The following is a 22,024-nucleotide window of genomic DNA, read 5'->3' on the forward strand; positions in this document are numbered from 1 at the left end:
GGACAAGTCCCTCCCTCCCTGTGCGCCTCTGTGGCCTGACTGTGAGATGAGAAGACCGGACTGACGCCTGTTGACCATATGCCAGGCAGTGCTTTCTGCAGACCCCCTTGCATAGACTTGGTGACGGAGAATTATACCCATTTGACAGACGAGGGAACTGTGGCTGGCTTCAAGAAGCCATGGGGGCCAGATACGGTGGCTCACGCCTGTAATCCTAGCACTTTTGGAGGCTGAGGCGGGCGGATCAGGAGGTCAAGAGATGGAGACCATCCTGGCCAGCATGGTGAAACCCTGTCTACTAAAAATACAAAAATTAGCCGGGCATGGTGGCGCACACCTGTAGTCCCAGCTACTCGGGAGACTGAGGCAGGAGAATTGCTTGAACTTGGGAGGCGGAGCTTGCAGTGAGCCGAGATAGTGCCACTGTACTCCAGCCTGGGTGACAGAGTAAGACTCCGTCTCAAAAAAAAAAAAAAAAAAAAGGCCATGGGACCTGCCTACAGTCACAGGCCAACAAGTGGCAGGTCCAGGATTTGAACTCAGAGCAGTCGAGGGCCTGTGTTCAGAACCCCAGAGTGAGAGCGTGGATGGGGCCTCCTGGTGTTTGCTTTCTTGCAGCCGAGACCCTGGGGTGTGCTGCCGAGGGGGTGAGTGGCAGAGGGGAACTGGCTCCTGCTACTGTTCAGGATGCCACCCCTGCCACCAGGCCAGCCCAGTGGGGGCCAAGGACAAGAGCAGCCCTATCCCGTGCCCTCACCCCACCCTGGCGTTGAATGTCACTGCCCTTCTCCCAGCCTAGCCCATCACTCGTTTCATGGTCTGATTTATTGGTGGTGAATACACAGGGGCGGGCCCAGGACAAGCAGCTTGGCTACTCCCCCTCTGCTGGCTGCCCGACCGGCAGAGGGGGCTCCATGTGGCAGGAGCTAGGCTCCCAACGCCCACTGTTCTTGCCACCCTCTGGGCTCCCAGGCTGGGCTCCGCTAGGCTCCTGTCTCCCCCGCCAGTTAGGCAAGTCCAGGTGTGGAGGCCGAAGGGATAGATCCAGGTGGCTCTGGGCTGGGCCCTCTTCCGTTCCTCAGGGGGAGGTGCTGTCAGCCTGGCTGGGCTGGCCTGGATCTGTTTCAAGTTCTCCCCTCCTGCCCAGCTCAGTTCACCAGTGCTGGATCCAGGTTCAAATGACAGGGACTTGGGGTTTTACAACAGTGTGGCAAATGGTCTCTCTCCGTGGCCCCGGGCAGCCGTCTCCCAGACCCACTGGGTTGAAGGTTCTGTGGGGTGGGGTGGAGGGACCCCAAGGTGTTCCAAGGCATTGGCCCCACTGGCAGCAGGCGTCTGAGAGGGAGGTGGGAAGGGCGGGCACGGAGAGCAGGCTCCATCCTGGGTCGAGTGGAGGACTGGCTCCCAGGGTGAGTTCACAGCGGTGCTCCCGGCTGGCGGCTGCTCAGGCTCTCCTGCTGGGCAAGCTTGGGGGGCCGGGGCTACGCCATGCTGCTGGTGGAGCAGGGGGTGCTCTGGGTGCTCCCGATGCTGTGGTTGGTGCTGCTGCTCTCTGAGGAGGCCGGGGCAGCCACCGCCACCACGGGCTCCCGCTTGCCGGGGGAACCTGGGAGCAGGGGCGGAGGTCAGGGTCCCGGCCAGGGCTCCTCAATCCCTCAGAGGCTTCACTGGGCTCCCCCGGGTGGGTGGAGGGGCCCGGCATGCTCACTGTGGGGGCCTGGGGTACTCACGCGTGTGCGAGTAGATGTACCAGAGTGCGGCGGTGAGCAGGGCCCCGATGAGGAAGGCACCAAAGGTGATGCCCAGCACGGCGGGCAGGACGAGGCCTTTGCTTGTGCAACCTAGAGAGGACCGGCGCCATCAGCACTGCCGCCTCTGCCCCTGCCCCATCCCCTACCCTGTTGTGCTGGCCTGCGTGGGCTTTGGTGCCAGCCCTGCTCACCCTTGGACCCTTGACTTCGCTGAACCTCAGTCTCCTCTTGTAGCAAACAGGCTCATCACAGCCGGGCCTGGCATTGAGCCATGGTTGCTAGAATTATCCACCTAGAGGGCCCAGCCAGGCCTTTTGGGTCATGCCTCTGCCCCTCAAGGCTGATGGAGATGTGTTTTCAGGGAGGATGGATGGGGTAAATTGAGGAAACTGAGGCTCAGGAGTGCAGGGCCTGCCCCACCTGCTGCGTGACCTTAGGTCAGCCCTGCCCCTCTCTGAGGCCTTTAGCAGGTAGACAACGGGTCAGAGCAGCTCCAAGCACCCTGCAGCTCTGCTCTGTGATTGCTCCAAGCCTCATTCCCTCCACATTCCTGACTCCTGTGTGACTACAGGCCAGGCAGTCTTCCCTTGAGCCTCTGATGTCCAATTCTGTGTCATGGGGTTATCAGCCCTGCCTTCTTGGTCCTGGGCTGGGAGTGGAGGCTCCATCCTGACCTGGATGTGGTGGCAGAGAGGTAGGTGCCCCCATCCCTCACCCCTGCCTCTGCCGCCAGTGTCGGGACTCTTCTGCCTAGTATGGGCCTGGGGTGAACTGATGGAGAGGCTAGAGGGAGCATCCTGCAGGGAGAGGCCTCAAGGAAGGCAAGGCCAGCACCCCCACCCCAAAGGGCCTCTGTCCCACCCAGGAGGCTCCATCCTCCCAGCAACGGTGGGAATGGAGTGGAGCCGTGAGTAGGGGCAGAGGCCTAGACTCCCACGCCACAGGATGGTCCCGGGCAAGGGCTCTCCATCTGCAAAGTGCAGGCTCTGGCCCCTGTTCTAGGCTGCTGTGACTCTGGGAAGCCCTCCCCCTGCCCCTTCTGGGCCGCTTTCTCTGGGATCCCCCTTGCCATGTGCTATGTGCTATGTGCCGAGGCCGTTTCTCAGGGCTGCCCGCTGTGCCCTACTGTGACCTCAGCCACTAGAACAAACCCGAGAGACCTGGAGGGAGCTCACCAGACAGGTCAGGGCTGATGACGTTCAAGCGCGTGAAGACAGTCCTACGGACTTCCTGGAGGAGGAAGAGAGAGCAGTATGTGGCACAGCCTTTGGGAGGCGGCTTCCAGGTTTACTCCCTGGCTGTGACCCCAGCCCACTCTAGAGCCTTGGCTTAGAATCCCATCTCCACCGCTTCGTAGCTGGATGCCTCTGGGTGAGTCCTGGAAGATCTGTGCTGTGGGAGGGTGCCTAGTGGACAATCCCTGGCTGCTGCTGACATGTTTCCTGTGAGTTCCTGGAGGCCTTGATGCCTGGGAGCACTGCAGGAACACTGTGGGAGCACTGTGGGAGCGCTATGCATCCCTCACCCTCGTGAACACTTTGGAGCTATGAGCCAGGTCAGCCCAGAGCCCTAGGCTCACTGTGGCTGGAGGGAGAGGCCCACTTAGGTGAGCCTCGAAGGCTTCCCTAGCTTCATATGACCAGAGAAGTTTGTAATCCTGGAGGCCTGTCTGTGTAAGGGCCTGGGGGTGACTCTGGGGGCATCCAGGACAGATTGCCTGAGAGTGGGGGTCACCAGATGGTGAAGTGTTGTGACTGGCAAATACAGAAAGCCAGGAGTGTGTGTCCTTTGTCTGCCTCTCTTCCCTCAGGTCTCCTGTTCTTTGAGATTACACTGGTGACCATACTACATGGATGGATGTGTGGGTGGCTAGATTCCTGGGTGGGATGGTAGGAAGATGGTGGATGCCTGGCTGGGATGGCAGGTGGGTGGGAGGGTGGATGGATGGACGGACGGGTGAATAAGTGGAAGGATAGATGAAGGATAGATGGACAGTTGCAGCTGCATAGTCTGCCAGTGCCCAAGACATGGCAATCCCCCCAGAAAGCTCTCGGGTGGCAGAAAGTGCTGCTGGCAGCCAGACTGCCAGGCCACATGCCTGACTAAGGCTCTGCCCCTCACCAGCTGGCCCCACATCCCTGTGGGCTGCCATGTCCTTTCCTGCAAACCACAGACCTGGAAGCTCCCACTTGAAGCTGGGGCCGGCCCAGGCTCCACTCACCTGGTCTTGGGACCCGGTCTTGGGACGCAGGGCTATAGTGCAGCTGAGGGTGCCGGTTTTGGGTATGGGTACTGTGTAGAAGTGGAGGAGGAAGCTGAAGCGCGGGTTACCCTCGGGGCTTGGGGACAGCAGGCTCACACAGTTGCCCTTGGCCGCCCGGCCCTGGATGAGTTCCATGGTGCCTCCCTCAGGCCCCAAGTCCAGGTGGCAGCTGTCTAGCTGGAGCAGGAACTCGGGGATGGATGGGGACACTCTGACCTGCATGGGTAGGTAGGGCCACGAGGCATGGGCAGCTGCTCTTCACCCCACCCCACCTGCTGCCTTGAAATATCGGCTAGAATGAAGAGTTCCCACCCCTGAGTCCTCGCGGTGGAAGGAAAGGCATGGACCTGTCTGGGTCAGAGGAGGAGGACAGGGCCACATCCTCGTCAGCATCCCTGAGCAATGCCTTCTCTCTCTCCCTCTCCCACGCACCCAGGCCATCTCCCTCCTGACTCTGGGATTCTCATCTCCTCTGGAGTCATGGTGGGAAGAAAGGCGGAGAGGAAGTTGCAGGAGCTGGGAGGCCCGAGGGGTGACAGGCATGCCAGGTACCTGCACAAAGCTCTGCTGCCCCGGCTCGATGGTGTTGGAGGCCTGGAGGAAGTGTGGGCTGAGGTAGAGGCCCAGCTGGAAAGAGAGGCTGTCCATGTTGAGGCAGTGCACCTTTTTCTGGGGGAGGACGGGAGGGAGACTTGGTCAGTCCGGTGGCACCAGCCAGGAGGGCGAGGGGTGTGGGGAGGAACAGACGTCATGGCCCTGTGGAGTTGCCTGACTCATCTTTTTTTTTTTTTTTTTTTTTTTAAACTAATATTTATCAAGGAGGCACCAGGTGCCAGGCTGTGTGAAGAGCTTCCACACGGCACCTCACTGGCTGCCCAGAAGCACCCTGTGGTGCAGCGTCCTTTCTTAGGCCACCTTTGGGCCCAGAAAACTAAAGTGACTTGCCCAAGGCCACACAGCCAGTATGTGCTAAGACCTCTGACTTGAGAGACTGAGAGTGTCACCCTCAGCAGTCCTGCTCCGCTCATACAGAAGGGGAGACCGAGGCATGGCGGACACATGGCTTGCCAGGAGTTTCCTGAGGCCTGCTCCCTCCCAAGCCAGGAAGAGGCCCCGGCCCAGCAGCAGCCCCTGGGCCAGGTGGGTTAGCACGTGACTGTCCATCTTACCCGCTGTGGTGATGAGCTTGACAGGATATTGACCACCACCTGCGAGGACAAAGCCAGGGAGCTGGTCAGAGCCAGAAAGGACCCCAGAGGGCATCCCACCCAATACACCCATTTTGCAGATGGGGAGACTGAGCCAACCAGTGGCCAAGCTTGTCTTGTGTTCTGAGCCCCTGCACCCTGCTCTCCCAAACACACCTCCGCCCTGGGGGATCAGGGAGGCACTTGAGGGGGCACCAACCAGGCTGGTCCTGATACCTTTCTGGCCCCAGCTCTTACCTCATTGCTGATCATATTCGCCGTCACTTCCATGCCACAGCTGGAGTAAGCGCTGTGCAGGACAAACTGGTCACCCCTGTCCTCGGCCTGACAGCTGGGGTCCCAGAGGGTCAGGCCCATGATGGTGCACTTCAAATGCTGGGTTGGGAGAGAGGGGCACCATCAGGAGGCACTGGGGTCTTTGTGGCCTGCCACACCCCAGCACCAAGGACTGACCACAACCCAGGGCTCCCAAGTCACAGCCATTCCCCTGCCCTGCTCCTTCTTCATTTTTGTTAGATGTCATCATCCTACACCACTTAAAATTTATTTATTTTTTTTTTTTTGAGATGGAGTCTCACTCTTGTTGCCCAGGCTGGAGTGCAGTGGCTCGATCTTGGCTCACTGCAACCTCCACCTCCTGGGTTCAAGCAATTCTCTTGCCTTGGCCTCCTGAGTTGCTGGGATTACAGGCGCGTGCCACCATGCCTAGCTAATTTTTTTTATTTTTAGTAGATAGGATTTCACCATGTTGGCCAGGCTGGTCTCGAACTCCTGACCTCAGGTGATCCACCTGCCTCAACCTCCCAGTGCAGGATTTACAGGTGTGAGCCACCGTACCCGGCTATTTTTTGTATTTTTAGTAGAGACGGGGTTTCACCATGCTGGCCAGGCTGGTCTTGAACTCCTGACCTCAGGCAATCCACCCACCTTGGCCTCCCAAAGTGCTGCGATTACAGGCGTGAGCCACCATGCCTGGCCCACTTAAGACTTCTTGAACTTGCACACTTTTGCACTAAGCCTTGTCCTAAGCAATAATAGCTGTTGGATCATAAATTTTCTTCTTCTTCTTTTCTTTTTTTTTTTTTGAGACGGAGTCTTGCTCTGTCGCCTAGGCTGCAGTGCAGTGGCGCAATCTCGGCTCACTGCAAGCTCCGCCTCCCGGGTTCACGCCATTCTCCTGTCTCAGCCTCCCGAGTATCTGGGACTATAGGCGCGTGCCACCACGCCCAGCTAATTTTTTGTATTTTTAGTAGAGACGGAGTTTCACCGTGTTAGCCAGGATGGTCTCGATCTCCTGACCTCATGATCCACCCGCCTTGGCCTCCGAAAGTGCTGGGATTACAGGCGTGAGCCACCACACCTGGCCAAATTTTGTTATATCTATCAAAATAAATATAGAACTATTAAAATTAAAAAATATTCCTTCAAGTTCCACATATAATTATCACTCACAGCCCCAAGGGCATACAAACCCTACAAGCACAGTCCAGTCTCAGGCCTGGGGTAGGCAAAGTGTTCCTGTAAAGAGTCAGATAGTAAATACCGTCATGCAGCGCCGGACAATGTTTTGATCGGCGATGGACTGCGTATATGATGGTGGTCCCTGGTTCCACAAAATTATAACGAAGCTGAAAAATTTATATTGCCTAGTGTTTGTGGTGATGCTGATGTAAGCAAACTTATTGCACTGCCAGTCATATAAAAGTCTAGCACAGGCCGGGCGTGGTGGCTCACACCTATAATCCCAGCACTTTGGGAGGCGGAGGCAGGCAGATCACGTGAGGCCAGAAGTTCGAGACCTGCCTGGCCAACACAGTGAAACCTGACTCTACTAAAATTATAAAAATTAGCCGGGTGTGGTGGCACACGCCCATAGTCCTAGCTACTGGGGAGGCTGAAGCACAAGAATTGCTTGAACCGAGGAGGAGGAGGCTGCAGTAAGCCAAGATCACATCACTGCACTCCAGCCTGGGTGATGGAGCAAGACCTCGTCTCTAAAACAAGAAAAAGAAGGCCGGGTGCAGTGGCTCACACCTGTAATCCCAGCACTTTGGGAGGCTGAGGTAGGCAGATCACCTGAGGTCAGAAGTTCGAGACCAGCGTGGCCATTATGGTGAAACCCTGTTTCTACTAAAAATACAAAAAAGTAGCCAGGCTACCAGCCAGGCACGTGACTCACACCAGTAAGCCCAGCACTTTAGGAGGCCGAGGTGGGCAGATCACAAGGTCAGGAGTTCGAGACCAGCCTGGCCAACATAGTGAAACCCTGTCTCTGCTAAAAAATACAAAAAATAAGCCAAGTGTGGTCGTGGGTGCCTGTAATCTCAGCTAGCTACTCGGGAGGCTGAGGCAGGAGAATCGCTTAAACCCGGGTGGCGGAGGTTGCAGTGAGCCAAGATTCTGCCACTGCACTCCAGCCCGGGCAACAGTGTGAGACTGTCTAAAAAAAAAAAAAAAGTAGCCAGGCGTGGTAGTATTTCCAACTACTTGGGAGGCTGAGGCAGGAGAATCACTTGTACCCAGGAGGTGGAGGTTGCAGTGAGCCGAGACGGCACCACTGAACTCCAGCCTGGGCGACAAAGCAAGTCTCCAACTCAAAAAAAAAAAAAAGAAAGAAAAGAAAAACCACTGTAGCCAAAATTGAAAGAACAACAGCAAATCAAGGGAAGTGGTGGCCAAAGAGGCAACCTTTTTTTCTTTTTTTTGAAACACAGTCTCGCTCTGCCGCCCGGGCTGGAGTGCAGTGGCGTGATCTCGGCTCACTGCAAGCTCCGCCTCCTGGGTTTACGCTATTCTTCTGCCTCAGCCTCCCGAGTAGCTTGGGACTACAGGCGCCTGCCACCACGCCTGGCTAATTTTTTGTATTTTTAGTAGAGATGGGCTTTCACCGTGTTAGCCAAGATGGTCTCGATCTCCTGACCTCATGATCCGCCCACCTCGGCCTCCCAAAGTGCTGGGATTACAGGCGTGAGTCACTGCGCCCGGCCCCCCCTTTTTTTTTCCTTAAAACTTATAAAAATCATCAAGAAAAATACCAAAGCGTCAGCGATAAAGAGACTGAGGTCCTCATCACTCACATGGAGCCATGCCCACACTCACTACTAACCAGAGAATTATAACTAAACAAGAATGGAATGCCATGTGCCACTTTCCACACTGGCAAAGGTTTTTCTTTTCTTTTTTTGAATTACAGCCTGGAGAGAGCGAAGAGGTTGAGGTGCTCTCGTAAATCAGCAGTGAAAATTCAAATCATCTTTGGGAAAGTGGGTTGGCAACATGTATTGAAACTTCATTCCTTTTGACCCAGTAATTCCACTAATGTGGAAATCTATCCTAAGAAAATAATCCTATATAAAGAAATGTTTCATGTACAATGACATTTTTTGCACATTTATAATACTGCAGAATTGGAAACAACCTAAAGTGTAACAAGGGAAGAGGAGTTAATAATAGCATGTCAATATGATGGAATAATATGTACTTATTAAACATGATATTAGGTACAGGTGTCAAAGCTCTAAAAATACATTAAGTGAAATAGCAAAAGACAAATGAACACATCCCTTATGATTACATCAATATAAGAAATACACAGAGAAAACATTCCAGAAAGCACACCAAAATGTTGGCAGCCATTGTCGTTGGATCAGAAGGTTAAGATTTTCTACTTTTCACATATTTTTTAAAGCATGTTTTTTGTTCGTTTGTTTATTTGTTTGAAATAGAGTCTTACTCTGTCGCCCAGGGTGGAGTGCAGTGGCGCAATCTCAGCTCGCTGCAATTTCCCTCTTCTGGGTTCAAGCGATTCTCCTGCCTCAGCCTCCCACGTAGCTGGGACTACAGGCATGCACCACCACGCCCGGCTAATTTTTTCTATTTTAGTAGAGACGGGGTTTCACTGTGTTGCCCAGGCTGGTCTCGAACTCCTGAACTCCGGTAATCTGCCTGCCTCGGCCTCCCAAAGTGCTAGGGTTGCAGGCGTGAGCCACTGTGCCTGGCCAGCATGTGTTATTTTATTTTATTTTATTTTGAGACGGAGTCTCGCTCTGTCACCCAGGCTGGAGTGCAGTGGCGCTATCTTGGCTCACTGTAAGCTCCGCCTCCTGGGTTCAGGCCATTCTCCTGCCTCAGCCTCCCGAGTAGCTGGGACTACAGGCATCTGCCACCATGCCTGGCTAATTTCTTGTATTCACCATGTGTTATTTTTATAACAAATATATTTGTCAACCAGGCAGTGATAACATTGTGTAGGGTTTTTTTTTTTTTTTCCCAAGACAGAGTCTCATTCTGTTGCTCAGGCTGGAGTGTAGTGGTGTGATCTCGGCTCACTGCAGCCTCTATCTCCTGGGTTCAAGCGGTTCTTGTGCCTCAGCCTCCCGAGTAGCTGGGACTACAGGTGTGTTCCATCACCCCTGGCTAATTTTTGTATTTTAGTAAAGACAGGGTTTCACCATGTTGGCCAGGCTGGTCTCGAACTCCTGACCTCAAGTGATCCGCCCAACTTGGCCTCCCAAAGTGCTGAGATTACAGGCGTGAACCACCCTGCTCGGCCTGTGTAGGCATTCTGCTAAGCGACCATCCAGCTCAGGGAGCATTTAGGGTTAATAATGACAACTACCTAGTGCTGGCATTATTTACTAAGCACTTACTATGTACCACATCTGACTGTGCCACGTGATCGGCCTGTCAGACCTCCTTTAATTCTCACCATGTGGTAGGTACCATTGTCAATCCCATTATACAAGTGGGAAAACTAAGGCTTGCAGAGGGAGGTTACTTGCCCCCCTGCCTGGGCTAGGACCCCAAGAGTCTTGGGCTAGGGGAGGAACCAGATGTCCATGTCATCCTGAGCCAGAGGGGCAGGAGTTCCCTTACCGCAACAAGCTCTTTCTTTAGTACCAGGGTCATGGCGTCATTGGCACACTTTGTCTGGATCAGGGACATGAGCAGCTCTGGGCTGCAAGTGTCCTTGGGAGGAGTGGTCTGGATCGGTGCGGGTGAGGTCTGCAGCCTACCACCTGTGGGGAAGCAAAGGCAGGCCAGGCGGATGGTCACTGTGTGCCTGCACCAGGCTTTTTTTTTTTTTTTTGAGACGGAGTTTTGCTCTGTTACCCAGGCTGGAGTGCAGTGGCACGACCTCGATCTCGGCTCACTGCAACCTCCGCCTCCTGGTTTCAAGTGACTCTCAGGCTGTTCTGATTAGCTACTCCCATTGTTCCCCCATGCAGATGAGAAAAATGAGGCTGAGAGAGGCTAATGTACCTTGCCCAAGCTCACACAGAGGGGCTTCACCAACAATGTGGCCACTGATCCAAGGGAGGGGAAGGGAAGGGAGGGGCAGGGGGAGGGTGCTCACCACAGCTAGGGGCATGAAGTGAGACAACGCTGGCCAGCGGTAGCTCCACGAAGGATGCCACAACGCTGGCATTGAGCATCCGGGCCTCCCCCAGCAGGCCTTGGGGTGTGTCTGGGAGCTTGAAGCCACGAATGTTCTTCTCTGGAAAGATCTTGAAGGAGTATTCTCCAGTGGTCTAGTGGTGGGGAGAGAGGCAGAGCAGGGGACCATGGACACAGTCTGTGCCACAGCAGGCTAGCCAGGGTTATGCCAGGCCTCGGTCCTGCTGTGTCCCCACTCCTGCTGTGTCCTCTGCCTGACCCCTTGCTTCACCTATGGACATAGGTGATTTGTCCTTCAACTCAGCTCAGGGGTTCACCTCTCCAGGAAACGTCCCTGATCCAGAGGTTGGGAGTTTGGGTTTTATGTCCCGGGAGCTGCGCAAAACTCACCCAGATCTGCATGTTGTGGTTGGCGTCGATGAGCCAGGACACGTAGGGGGGACCCTGCAGGATGAGGACGGCATCGGGATCCCCAGACGCGCAGCTCAGTTCCACCTTCACCGTCACCGTCCGGGGCCTGCGGGGAGACAGATGCGGATGGAACGCTGAAGCGGACAGGCCAGGCGGGGAGCGAGACCTGGCGTCGGATGGGCGGCGGCTGCACTCTTACCTGGCCAGGTATGGGTCTATGGGATAGGGATGGGACTGGGGCCAGGCTTGTGCCTAAAGGGGAGGGGCTCATAGGGGGCGGGGCCTAGAGTAGGAGAATGGCTGTGCTCTCACGGGGCTGCGGCGGGGCTGGGACCCGGGAGGGGCTTCATAAGGGACGGGCGTGGGGGGGGGGGGCGTGGGGAGAGGGGTAGTCGTCTCTCGGGGGTGGGGCCTAGTGTCGGGGTGAGGCGAGACCCTTACCCAGCCGAGTGGCCCGGCAGGACCCTCAGGATGTGCGCCTCCTTGTGGCCGGCCACACCTTCCAAGCGGCAGCCCCGGACCAAGGCTGGGGTACGGGGCCGCCACTCGAGCGTGCGGCCCATGTCCTGGCTGGCTTCCAGCATGCAGAAGGACAGTGACCCCTGGGCTGCGGAGACACGCGCACCTCAGTGCCTTCCCCCAGCAGCCCTGCACCTAACAGAGCCTCACCCTCACCCACAGCCAAAGGTAGCGGTGGTGGGGCAGGCAGGACGGTGGGGCAGGCAGGACGGTGCTGCAGAGGTGGAGAGGCGTCAGAGGACCCAGGTTCGAACATCCCTTCCACACTTACCTGCCAAGTGACCCTCTGCAAGTCCCCGGGCCTCCGTTTCATCTGTCAACACAGGGTTAACATAAGGGATGAGCCCATGATACATGTTAGGGTGCAGCCCCGAAACCACCCAGCAAGACCTGAAATGATAGATTTATCTGTGTACATGTACATGTTTATTGTCACCTCCCTCATCACAGTATCAGCTCTAGGAGGGCAGGGCCTGAGTGTGTCCCCACAGTGTCCCCAAGTGCCTAGCATAATAGGGCTTTGGCACATAGGAGATGCACAGTAAATCATGAAAATGCCGGGTTTTTTTAGGTCAAAAACTGGCATTTCACATGTTTCTATTGATATTTGGTGGAGGAGCCATCACTGTCTCAAGGCAGCACTGGTTTGCGGCATGTGACCTGTGGTACTTTGTGTCCCCTCTTGCACTCTTGGTGTCCAAGTCTGAGGTGTGGGCCAGAGGAGCTCAGATTCCTCCTGAGCAGTGTCATGAGCCCAGAGAGGTTGCTGGGGAAACTGACCTTGGCCCAGTCGGAGGAGGACGCTCTGGGGGTCATCCAGCTCGGCAGCAGAGGCGATGGGGCCCCTCTCAGCTGCCCACTCGAGGATCTGGGTCTTGGGGAAGGATGGCAGCTCTGTGGTGTTGACTCCCGGGGGCTCTTGGAAGGTGACCAGGTTGGGATTCTGGGGAGGCATGTGGAGGCTCAGAATGCTGTTCCTGGCCCTGTGTCCCCTCTACCCCACGTAGGAGGTCAGGAAGTAATTTGTGGAGTCAGCCCATTGGCTGAGAGAAAGACGCCAGAGCTGAGAATGCTGTCTAGTGGATCTGCAGTCAGCCCAGAACCCCCTGGCAGTCAGATCAGCCCCTTCTCCCTTCCATACCTGGGGGGCCGGATGAACACACCACCTTGTTCATCCACCTGTCGAAACATCACCCACCCCTCCAGAGCTGTTCTCATTCACCCCACATCTGCACCATCATGCAGCTGTCTCTCCCTACACCCTGAGGCTCTGGATCTCCCTACACTTTGAGGGTCCACAGGGGACAACGTCTACCTTGCCCATCATTGCACAGTGCCTGACACATAATAGGCACTGAGAAATATTTGTCTGACTCTGGGCCCTGGGCCCATCACAGGATCCTGACATGCCAGCCTCACCCTGACACCCAGCCTGTGGTGAGTGCTTCCTGCTTATGGGAAGAAAGGGAGAAAGGGAGGAAAGAAGAAAGGGATGGATGAATGAATAGATGAATTAAAGACAGATATCAGTGGTCCCTGCCCTAGAGGATATTACCATTCAGAAACTACACATGCATCAAGTCGTTTGAAGCAACAGAAGACAGATTTTTATTTAATAAGAAACAAAGGAGCCAGACAGATCTCCTGGTTGGACAGGGATGGGGAATCTGGGTGGCTCCAGCATCTCACTGCCTATCCTGCCAGTGCCCCAGAAGAGAAGGGGGCCGGGAGTGAGGAGGAAAGCAGACAGGGAAGACTTCCTGGAGGAGTGACTCTGGAAAGCTGAAGGATTCAGAGGAAGCTGTTGGGACCACTGACTGAGCTCCTTCGTGTACAGTCTCCAGAGCCAGGGCCATTGAGCTGAATGAAGCAGCAGCAGCAGAAGGGCAAAAGGACTTCAGGTTGGATTTAAAAATATTTTTGGCCAGGCGCGGTGGCTCAAGCCTGTAATCCCAGCACTTAGGGAGGCTGAGACGGGCGGATCACGAGGTCAGGAGATCGAGACCATCCTGGCTAACACGGTGAAACCCCGTCTCTACTAAAAATACAAAAACTTAGCCGGGCGAGGTGGCAGGCGCCTGTAGTCCCAGCTACTCGGGAGGCTGAGGCAGGAGAATGGCGTAAACCTGGGAGGTGGAGCTTGCAGTGAGCTGAGATCCGGCCACTGCACTCCAGCCTGGGTGACAGAGTGAGACTCGGTCACAAAAAAAAAAAAAAAAAAAAAATTTTTTAATTGTTATTTTTTAGAAACGAGGGTCTCACTATGTTTCCCAGGTTGGTCTCTAACTTCTGGCCTCAAGAGACCCTCCTGACCAGGCACAGTGGCTCATGCCTATAATCCCAGCACTTTGAGAGGCCGAGGCGGGTGGATCCCCTGAGGTCAGGAGTTCGAGACCAGCCTAGCCAACATAGTATGAAACCCTGTCTCTACTAAAAATACAAAAAATTAGGCAGGTGTGGTGGCGGGTGCCTGTAATCCCAGCTATTCGGGAGGCTGAGGCAGGAGAATTGCTTGAACCCAGGAGGCGAAGGTTGCAGTGAGGCGAGATCAGGCCATTGCACTCCAGCCTGGGCAACAAGAGTGAAACTCCATCTCAAAAAAAAAAAAAAAAAAAAAAAAGGAGAACCTCCTGCCTCAGCTTCCCAAAGTGTTGGGATTACAGACATGAGCCAGGTCGCCCGGCCCAGGCTAGATATTGAAGACTGCCAGATGGTAACAGTAGAGAAGACACCCTAGAATGGCCCATCTAGAAGGAAGCAGATACCTTCTCTGCAGGAATTCAACAAGGGGGCAAAGTGATGGGCACCTTGGGTGAGGAACCCAGCCCGCGGAATGGGAAAGGGCTGGGACACTGGCTTTACACAGCTGGGTTGGGAAAGGGATCTGATCCTTGAGTCATCCTCTGTAAAATGGGGATACAGCAGGGCTCGACGTCTGTTGGTCGCCTGGCACTGAGTCTGGCACCAAGGCCGCACCTTGGCCTCTTTGTCCCCTTTGGCCACGGGCCCCAGGGAGCCCGCTCGGGAAGCTGCACGGCCCCAGGAGGAAGGCGGCGTGGCCGAGGCCAGAGCCGGCGGCTGCTGCGACCTTCCGGCTGATGAGCGCGTTTCATGTTCCTGCGTCACCCTGGGCGGCAGGGACTCAGATGGGGAATGGGGAGGATCCATGACAAAGGCCACGCCCCCTCTGGGACCTCGATTCCTCTTCTGGGCGCCGAGGGATGGGCTGCAAGGAGTCAAATCCTCTTGGCCCTGGTGGTTGGATTTGGCCCCCTCCCTCCTAGGACTTTCACACGCTGGCTTGGTCGTGTCTGACTGTCTCTGTGCTGTCCCTGTCACCAGTCTGGAAGCTTCTCCCCTGTCCCCCACGCCCAACTTTGCTCACGCCTGCCTCCTTCCCCCAATGGGTATGTTTCTTTTTATGCCTCTCTCCCCTTTGCTATCTTTGCTCTCCCCTGGGCTCTCCCCTTCCTGCCGTCTGCTTTCTCTGTTGTAAACAACAGCTGCTCACATCTGGGGGCCACCTCCCAGACATTCCACGTGGAGGAGGCAGTGCTGGCAAGCCACCCCACCTCCTCCAGCCCTGACCCCTGGCAGTGGTCCCAGCTCCCTGGCCTCCTCTCTCTGGTGGATGTCTCTAACACTTGCTAAAACTTGAGGCTTTTGGTTTTGTTTTTAACTTTTTTCCCAAATCCACAGCTGACCCGAAAACTGGAGTTTAAAAAAAAATATTTTTGCCAGGCGCGGTGGCTCAAGCCTGTAATCCCAGCACTTTGGGAGGCTGAGACGGGTGGATCACAAGGTCAGGAGATCGAGACCACCCTGGCTAACACGGTGAAACCCCGTCTCTACTAAAAAATACAAAAAACTAGCCGGGTGAGGTGGCGGGCACCTGTAGTCCCAGCTACTCGGGAGGCTGAAGCAGGAGAATGGCGTAAACCCAGGAGGTGGAGCTTGCAGTGAGCTGAGATCCGGCCACTGCACTCCAGCCTGGGCGACAGAGCGAGACTCCGTCTCAAAAAAAAAAAAAAATATATATATATATATATTTTTTTCTCCGAAATAGGCCAAATCCATTTAGAGCAACTCTTGGATACTCAACAAAGTGTAAAGAACCAAATAAATGTTTCTCCTAATCCCACTTCCCAGCCATAACCACTGTTAACACATTATTAGGTTTTCTCCTGGCTCTTTTCCTCTGTCTTTAAATATTTTCAAATATATGTCACGTAACTTTTTCAAAGACAATGAAAAGATTATCTTATAAAATACCGAGTTCAGTTGTCCCACTGGACAGAGAGGCAAACTGAGGCTATGCAGAGGATCAGAGTTGGCCAGGGGTGCACATCAACCTGACTCCCACCTCTTGGTCTAGACTCTTTACTGTAGTCCTGCTGCCCTCTGGGTTCTCTCTGGTAAAGACCACTGGATTCACCAGGCAGGACCCTGGTGAATAATGTCAGGATGAAAGGGAGAAGCAGGGCCAGGCCGCTGGGGTGGGAGACCCTGGCCCACAGAGATAGACAGCAGGGACCTCCCATGGCCAGAGCCTCAGCCTGGGGTTGGAGGGAACACACTCACGTAGGCCAAGTGCAGTGGGATTCCCAGGGCCTGGAGCTGCAGGAACACATTGCTGTTTACACTGAGGACCAGAAGCACCTCTCGGGGCTGGATGCCATTTTGCTTGGATGCCTGGAGAGTCAGCTCCAGCTGTGACAGGTCCTGGGGGACACAGAGGGGAGACACACACAAACCAGTCAGATTTGCATAGGTTGTGCCACCCAGATAGGCAGTGATGACTTGGGTGCTTCCACTCCACTCTCCCTGCCTGCTCTGTCCACCCTCACCTCCCAGTGCCCGGGGTAGTGCCTGGCCCTCTGGCCATCCTCAGGGAATTCACACGAAACAAATGAAGGAGGTAAGCCCAGCAAATCTGAAGAGAGGAAAAAAATTAGGCTGGGCACAGTGGCTCACGCCTGTAATCCCAGCACTTTGGGAGGCTGAGGCGGGTGGATCACCCGAGGTCAGGAGTTCGAGACCAGCCTGTCCAACATGGTGAAACCCCATTTTACTAAAAATACAAAAAATTAGCCAGGTGTGGTGGTGGACGCCTGTAATTCCAGCTACTTGGGAGGCTGAGGCAGGAGAATTTCTTGAATCCAGGAGGTGGAGGTTGCAGTGAGCCAAGAATGCGCCATTACACTCCAGCCTGGGCAACAAGAGTAAAGCTCTGTCTCAAAAAAAAAAAAAAACAAAACAAAACAAAAGGATGAGCCTGAACTTCATCCATCAAGGATCAGGGTTTATTTTTTCTTTCTTTTTTTTTTTTTTTTGAGACGGAATCTCCCTGTCACCAGGCTGGCTCACTGCAACCTCTGCCTCCTGAGTTCAAGTGATCCTCCTGCCTCAGCTTCCCAAGTAGCTAGGACTACAGGTGCGTGCCAACACACCCAGATAATTTTGGTAGTTTTAGTAGAGATGGGTTTCACCATTTTGGCCAGGATGGTCTCGATCTCTTGACCTCGTGATCCGCCCACCTCAGCCTCCCAAAGTGCTAGGATTATAGGCATGAGCCACCGCGCCTGATAAGATTTATTATTTCTACTGAGCACCTATTGTGTACTGGGCCTTAGGGAGTGTCCTGTGTGTGGAGGCAGCGATCCCCCGCCCCGTCATCCCCACCAACTCTCCTGCTGTCCCTGAGTGACAGCTCTGCTTCCAGCCCACATGAGACAGTCACAATTGCTCTCCCAGTTTGCAGTATTCCTGCTTGTCTTACCATTTTAAAGTACTAAAATCCTGGGGCGTTGTTTTTGGTATAATGCCATTATTTTGATATAAGAATGTGAAGTTGAAATCATTTATGTCTTGAGACGCACCCATTGCATTAAAATTTTTAATTGTTCAATGGTGTATACATTTAGAATGTTTTTATAACAACAACAACAACGATACCTACCTACCATGTAAATAGGGCCTATTAAATCCCAGGACTGTTCTAAGTGCTTTACACATTAACTCATTTAATCCTTACAACAAACTTAAGAGGTAAATACCGGGTTTTTTTGTGTGTTTTTTTTTGGGTTTTTTTTGAGACAGAGTCTCACTCTGTTGCCCAGTCTGGAGTGCAGGGGTACTATCTCGGCTCACTGCAAGCTCTGCCTCCCGGGTTCACACTATTCTCTTGCCTCGGCCTCCCGAGTAGCTGGGACTACAGGCAACCACCACCACACCCGGCTTTTTTGTATTTTTAGTAGAGACAGGGTTTCACCGTGTTAGCCAGGTTGGTCTCGATCTCCTGACCTCGTGATCCACTTGCCTTGGCCTCCCAAACTGCTGGGATTACAGGCGTGAGCCACTGTGCCCAGACTTTTTTTTTTTTTTTTTTAGGAGACAGAGTCGGCCGGGCGCGGTGGCTCAAGCCTGTAATCCCAGCACTTTGGGAGGCCAAGATGGGCGGATCACGAGGTCAGGAGATCAAGACTATCCTGGCTAACACGGTGAAACCCCGTCTCTACTAAAAAATACAAAAAACTAGCCGGGCAAGGTGGCGGGCACCTGTAGTCCCAGCTACTCGGGAGGCTGAGGCAGGAGAATGGCGTAAACCCGGGAGGCGGAGCTTGCAGTGAGCTGAGATCCGGCCACTGCACTCCAGCCCGGGCGACAGAGCGAGACTCTGTCTCAAAAAAAAAAAAAAAAGGAGACAGAGTCTCCCTCTGTTGCCCAGGCTGGAGTGCAGTGACACGATCTCGGCCCACTGCAACCTCTGCCTCCTGGGTTCAAGCAATTCTCCTGCCTCAGCCTCCCGAGTAGCTGGGATTACAGGCACCTGCTACTATACTCGGCTGATTTTTGTATTTTTACTAGAGATGGAGTTTTACCATGTTGGCCAGGCTGGCTTTTTTTTTTTTTTTTTTTTTTCTTTGAGGTGAAGGCTTGCTCTGTCACCCAGGCTGGAGTGCAGTGGCACAATCTTGGCTCACTGCAACCTCTGCCTCCTGGGTTCAAGTGATTCTCCTGCCTCAGCCTCCCGAGTAGCTGGGACTACAGGCACCAGCTACCATGCCTGGCTAATTTTTGTATTTTTAGTAGAGACAGGGTTTCACCATGTTGGTCAGGCTGGTCTCGAACTCTGACCTTGTGACCCACCTGCCTCAGCCTCCCAAAGTGCTGGGATTATAGGCATGAACCACCCCGCCCGACTTTTTTTTTTTTTTTTTTTTTGAGACAGGGTCTTGCTCTGTCACCCAGGATGGAATGCAGTGGCACAATCTCGGCTCACTACAACCTGTCTCCTAGGTTCAAGCAATTCTCCTGCCTCAGCCTCCTGAGTAGGTAGGACTACAGGTGTGTGCCACCACACCAGAGTAATTTTTTTTTTTTTTTTTTTTTTTTTTGAGACGGAGTCTTGCTTTGTTGCCCAGACTGGAGTGCAGTGGTGCCATCTTGGCTCACTGCAAGCTCTGCCTTCTGGGTTCACGCCATTCTCCTGCCTCAGCCTCCTGAGTAGCTGGGACTACAGGCATGCACCACCACGCCTGGCTAATTTTTTTTTTTTTTTTTTTTTGTATTTTTAGTAGAGATGGGGTTTCACCGTGTTAGCCAGGATGGTCTCGATCTCCTGACCTGGTGATCCGCCCGCCTCAGCCTCCCAAAATGCCGGGATTACAGGTGTAAGCCAACGTGCCCGGCCGATTTTTTGTATTTTTTAGTAGAGACAGGGTTTCACTATGTTAGCCAGGCTGGCTTTTCTTTGTTTTTTGAGACAGGGTCTTGCTCTGCTGTCCAGGCTAAAGTGCAGTAGTGCAGTCATGGCTCACTGCAGCCTCAACCTCCTAGGCTCAAGCAATTCTCCCACCTCGGCTTCCCAAAGTACCGGAATTACAGGCATGAGCTACCATTCTTTTTTTTTTTTTTTTTTTTTTTTTTTTTTTGAGACAGAGTCTTGCTCTGTTGCCCAGGCTGGAGTGCAGTGGCACAACTTTGGCTCACTGCAACCTCTGCCTCCTGGGTCAAGCAATTCTCCTGCCTCAGTGTCCTGAGTAGCTGGGATTACAGGCGTGTGCCACCATGCCTGGCTAATTTTTGTATTTTTAGTAGAGACAGGGTTTCAGCATGTTCGCCAGACTAGTCTTAAACTCTTGACCTCAAATGATCTGTCCACCTCGGCCTCCCAAAGTGCTGGAATTACAGGCATGAGCCACTGCGCCCGGCCACCATTCTTATTTTCACTTACAGATGAGGGAACCAAAGCCCTGAGAGGTAAAGTCATTTGCCTTTGATGACACAGGAAGTCAGCCAGGGGCTGGGATTCGTGCGGAGACAGGCCTGTGCTCTCACGTTTTTCTTTTCTTTTCTTTTTTTGTTTTTTTGAGATGGAGTTTCACTCTTCCTGCCCAGGCTGGAGTGCAATGGTACGATCCCAGCTCACTGCAACCTCCACCTCCTGGGTTCAAGTGATTCTCCTGCCTCAGCCTCCCAAGTAGCTGGGACTACAGGTGCGTGCCACCACGCCCGGCTAATTTTTGTAGTTTTAGTAAAGATGGGGTTTCGCCATGTTGGCTGGGATGGGCTCAAACTCCTGACCTCAGGTGATCCGCCCGCCTTGGCCTCCCAAAGTGCTAGGATTATAGGCGTGAGCCACCGCACCCAGCCACTCTCACATTTTTCTACACATTTTTGTGTAGCACATCCTTCCCTAGCACATTTTTCTACACCTTATTCCCAAGAAGAAAAAGAACACAGCGATCCACAAGGCAGTAGTGTCTATTGAAAGAATGACCTCAAAGGCTTTCTGAACTAGTGGCATGTGAACAGGTGAGTGCTGAGACTAAGACAGGTAGGCCGGGAGTGGTGGCTCATGCCTGTAATCCCAGCACTTTGGGAGGCTGAGGTGGGCAGATCACCTGAGTTTGGGAGTTCAAGACCAACCTGACCAACATGGAGAAACCCCGTCTCTACTAAAAATACTAAATTAGCCGGGTGTGGTGGCACACGCCTGTAATCCCAGCTACTCGGGAGGCTGAGGCAGGAGAACCGCTTGAACCCCAGGAGGTGCAGGTTGCAGTGAGACAAGATTGCACCATTGAACTCCAGCTTGGGCAACAAGAGTGAAACTCCGCCTAAAAAAAAAAAAAAGACAGGTAAGCCTCAGAGGCCCTGCCACCAACTCACAAGGACAAAGACAAATGTAGTTTGCTGAAACACAGACTCCCAGTGCTCTCATACAAAAGCTGCCAGTCTAAAAGATGATTCAAAAGCTCTCTTCAAAGTTATGAAAAAGGGGAAGGATATTTCAAGATGAAGACACCAGTGGAAAGTTTTGAGATTTAACTTCTAATCATCTTGTCATTTCCCCAACGGACGTCACAAAGCCAGAGACAGTGTTTCAGCCACTGGAAAAATCTGCCCAGAAATATTTCTATTACTCAATAATGATACCATCATTACTCTTTGCTTTTACGTTTCCTCTTTAAAACACAAAAAGAACAAATAATAGTATTTCATTTTCAATGTGTCACAAATATTTTGTTTCTTTTTTTTTTTTTTTTTTTTTTTTTGAGACGGAGTCTCGCTCTGTCACCCAGGCTGGAGTGCAGTGGCGCGATCTCAGCTCACTGCAAGCTCCGCCTCCCGGGTTTATACCATTCTCCTGCCTCAGCCTCCTGAGTAGCTGGGACTACAGGCACTCGCCACCGCACCCGGCTAACTTTTTGTATTTTTAGTAGAGACGGGTTTCACCGTGGTCTCGATCTCCTGACCTTGTGATCCACCCGCCTCGGCCTCCCAAAGTGCTGGGATTACAGGCGTGAGCCACTACACCCGGCTTTTGTTTCTTTTTTTAAGGCTCCTCAAGTGAAGCAGTGAGAGTGGAGAAGGAACAAAGCAATTTGTAATTGGTTGTGATCAATTACTTGTAAACACAATTTTTTTTTCATTTTAGTGTGCCATTTAGTTTTTTTTTAAATTTATTATTATTTTTTGAGATGGAGTCTTGCTCTGTTGCCATGCTGGAGTGCAATGGCACAATCTCGGCTCACTGCAAACTCCACCTCCTGGGGTTCAGTGATTCTCCTGCCTCAGCCACCCAAGGAGCTGGGACTACAGGCGTGCACCACCATGCCCAGCTAATTTTTATATATATATATTTTTTGAGATGGAGTCTTGCTCTGTCTGTCGCCCAGGCTAAAGTGCAGCGATCTCTGCTTACCGCAACCTCCACCTCCTGGGTTCAAGCGATTCTCCTGCCTCAGACTCCTGAGTAACTGGGATTACGGGCGCTCGCCACTGCACCCGGCTAGTTTTTGTATTTTTAGTAGAGACGGGGTTTCTTCACCTTGGCCAGGCTGGTCTCAAACTCCTGACCTCATGATCCATGTGCCTCGGTCTCCCAAAGTGCTGGGATTACAGGCATGTGCCACCATGCCCAGCCTAATTTTTGTATTTTTAGTGGAGAAGGGGTTTCACCATTTTGG

At 53.3% G+C, this 22,024-nt stretch overlaps 2 protein-coding genes across 2 annotated transcripts in view; one reads left to right on the top strand and one right to left on the bottom strand.

Annotated features, from left to right (window-relative positions):
• Positions 1-806: 806 nt before the first annotated feature.
• The window catches only part of ENG (endoglin), a 43,093-nt gene continuing 21,875 nt past the window's right edge, over positions 807-22,024 (bottom strand). Inside the window, exons 3-16 of the mRNA XM_008006130.3 lie at positions 16,131-16,271; positions 12,330-12,492; positions 11,821-11,862; positions 11,472-11,637; positions 11,010-11,136; positions 10,579-10,753; positions 10,098-10,240; positions 5,460-5,597; positions 5,184-5,222; positions 4,567-4,683; positions 3,973-4,230; positions 2,927-2,981; positions 1,731-1,841; positions 807-1,606 (exon numbers count right to left, since the gene is read on the bottom strand). Coding sequence (XP_008004321.2) covers positions 1,482-1,606; positions 1,731-1,841; positions 2,927-2,981; positions 3,973-4,230; positions 4,567-4,683; positions 5,184-5,222; positions 5,460-5,597; positions 10,098-10,240; positions 10,579-10,753; positions 11,010-11,136; positions 11,472-11,637; positions 11,821-11,862; positions 12,330-12,492; positions 16,131-16,271 — 1,800 coding nt within the window. The 3' untranslated portion in view covers positions 807-1,481. The remainder of the gene's footprint in view (positions 1,607-1,730; positions 1,842-2,926; positions 2,982-3,972; positions 4,231-4,566; positions 4,684-5,183; positions 5,223-5,459; positions 5,598-10,097; positions 10,241-10,578; positions 10,754-11,009; positions 11,137-11,471; positions 11,638-11,820; positions 11,863-12,329; positions 12,493-16,130; positions 16,272-22,024) is intronic.
• Positions 2,263-3,017, top strand: LOC103239823 (uncharacterized). Its single transcript, XM_008006129.3, is given in 3 exon segments — positions 2,263-2,732; positions 2,734-2,823; positions 2,825-3,017. Coding segments are annotated over 3 exon segments (576 nt in total). The 5' UTR covers positions 2,263-2,366; the 3' UTR covers positions 2,945-3,017.

Source organism: Chlorocebus sabaeus, chromosome 12, assembly GCF_047675955.1.
Source record: "Chlorocebus sabaeus isolate Y175 chromosome 12, mChlSab1.0.hap1, whole genome shotgun sequence".
NCBI classification, from domain to species: domain Eukaryota; kingdom Metazoa; phylum Chordata; class Mammalia; order Primates; family Cercopithecidae; genus Chlorocebus; species Chlorocebus sabaeus.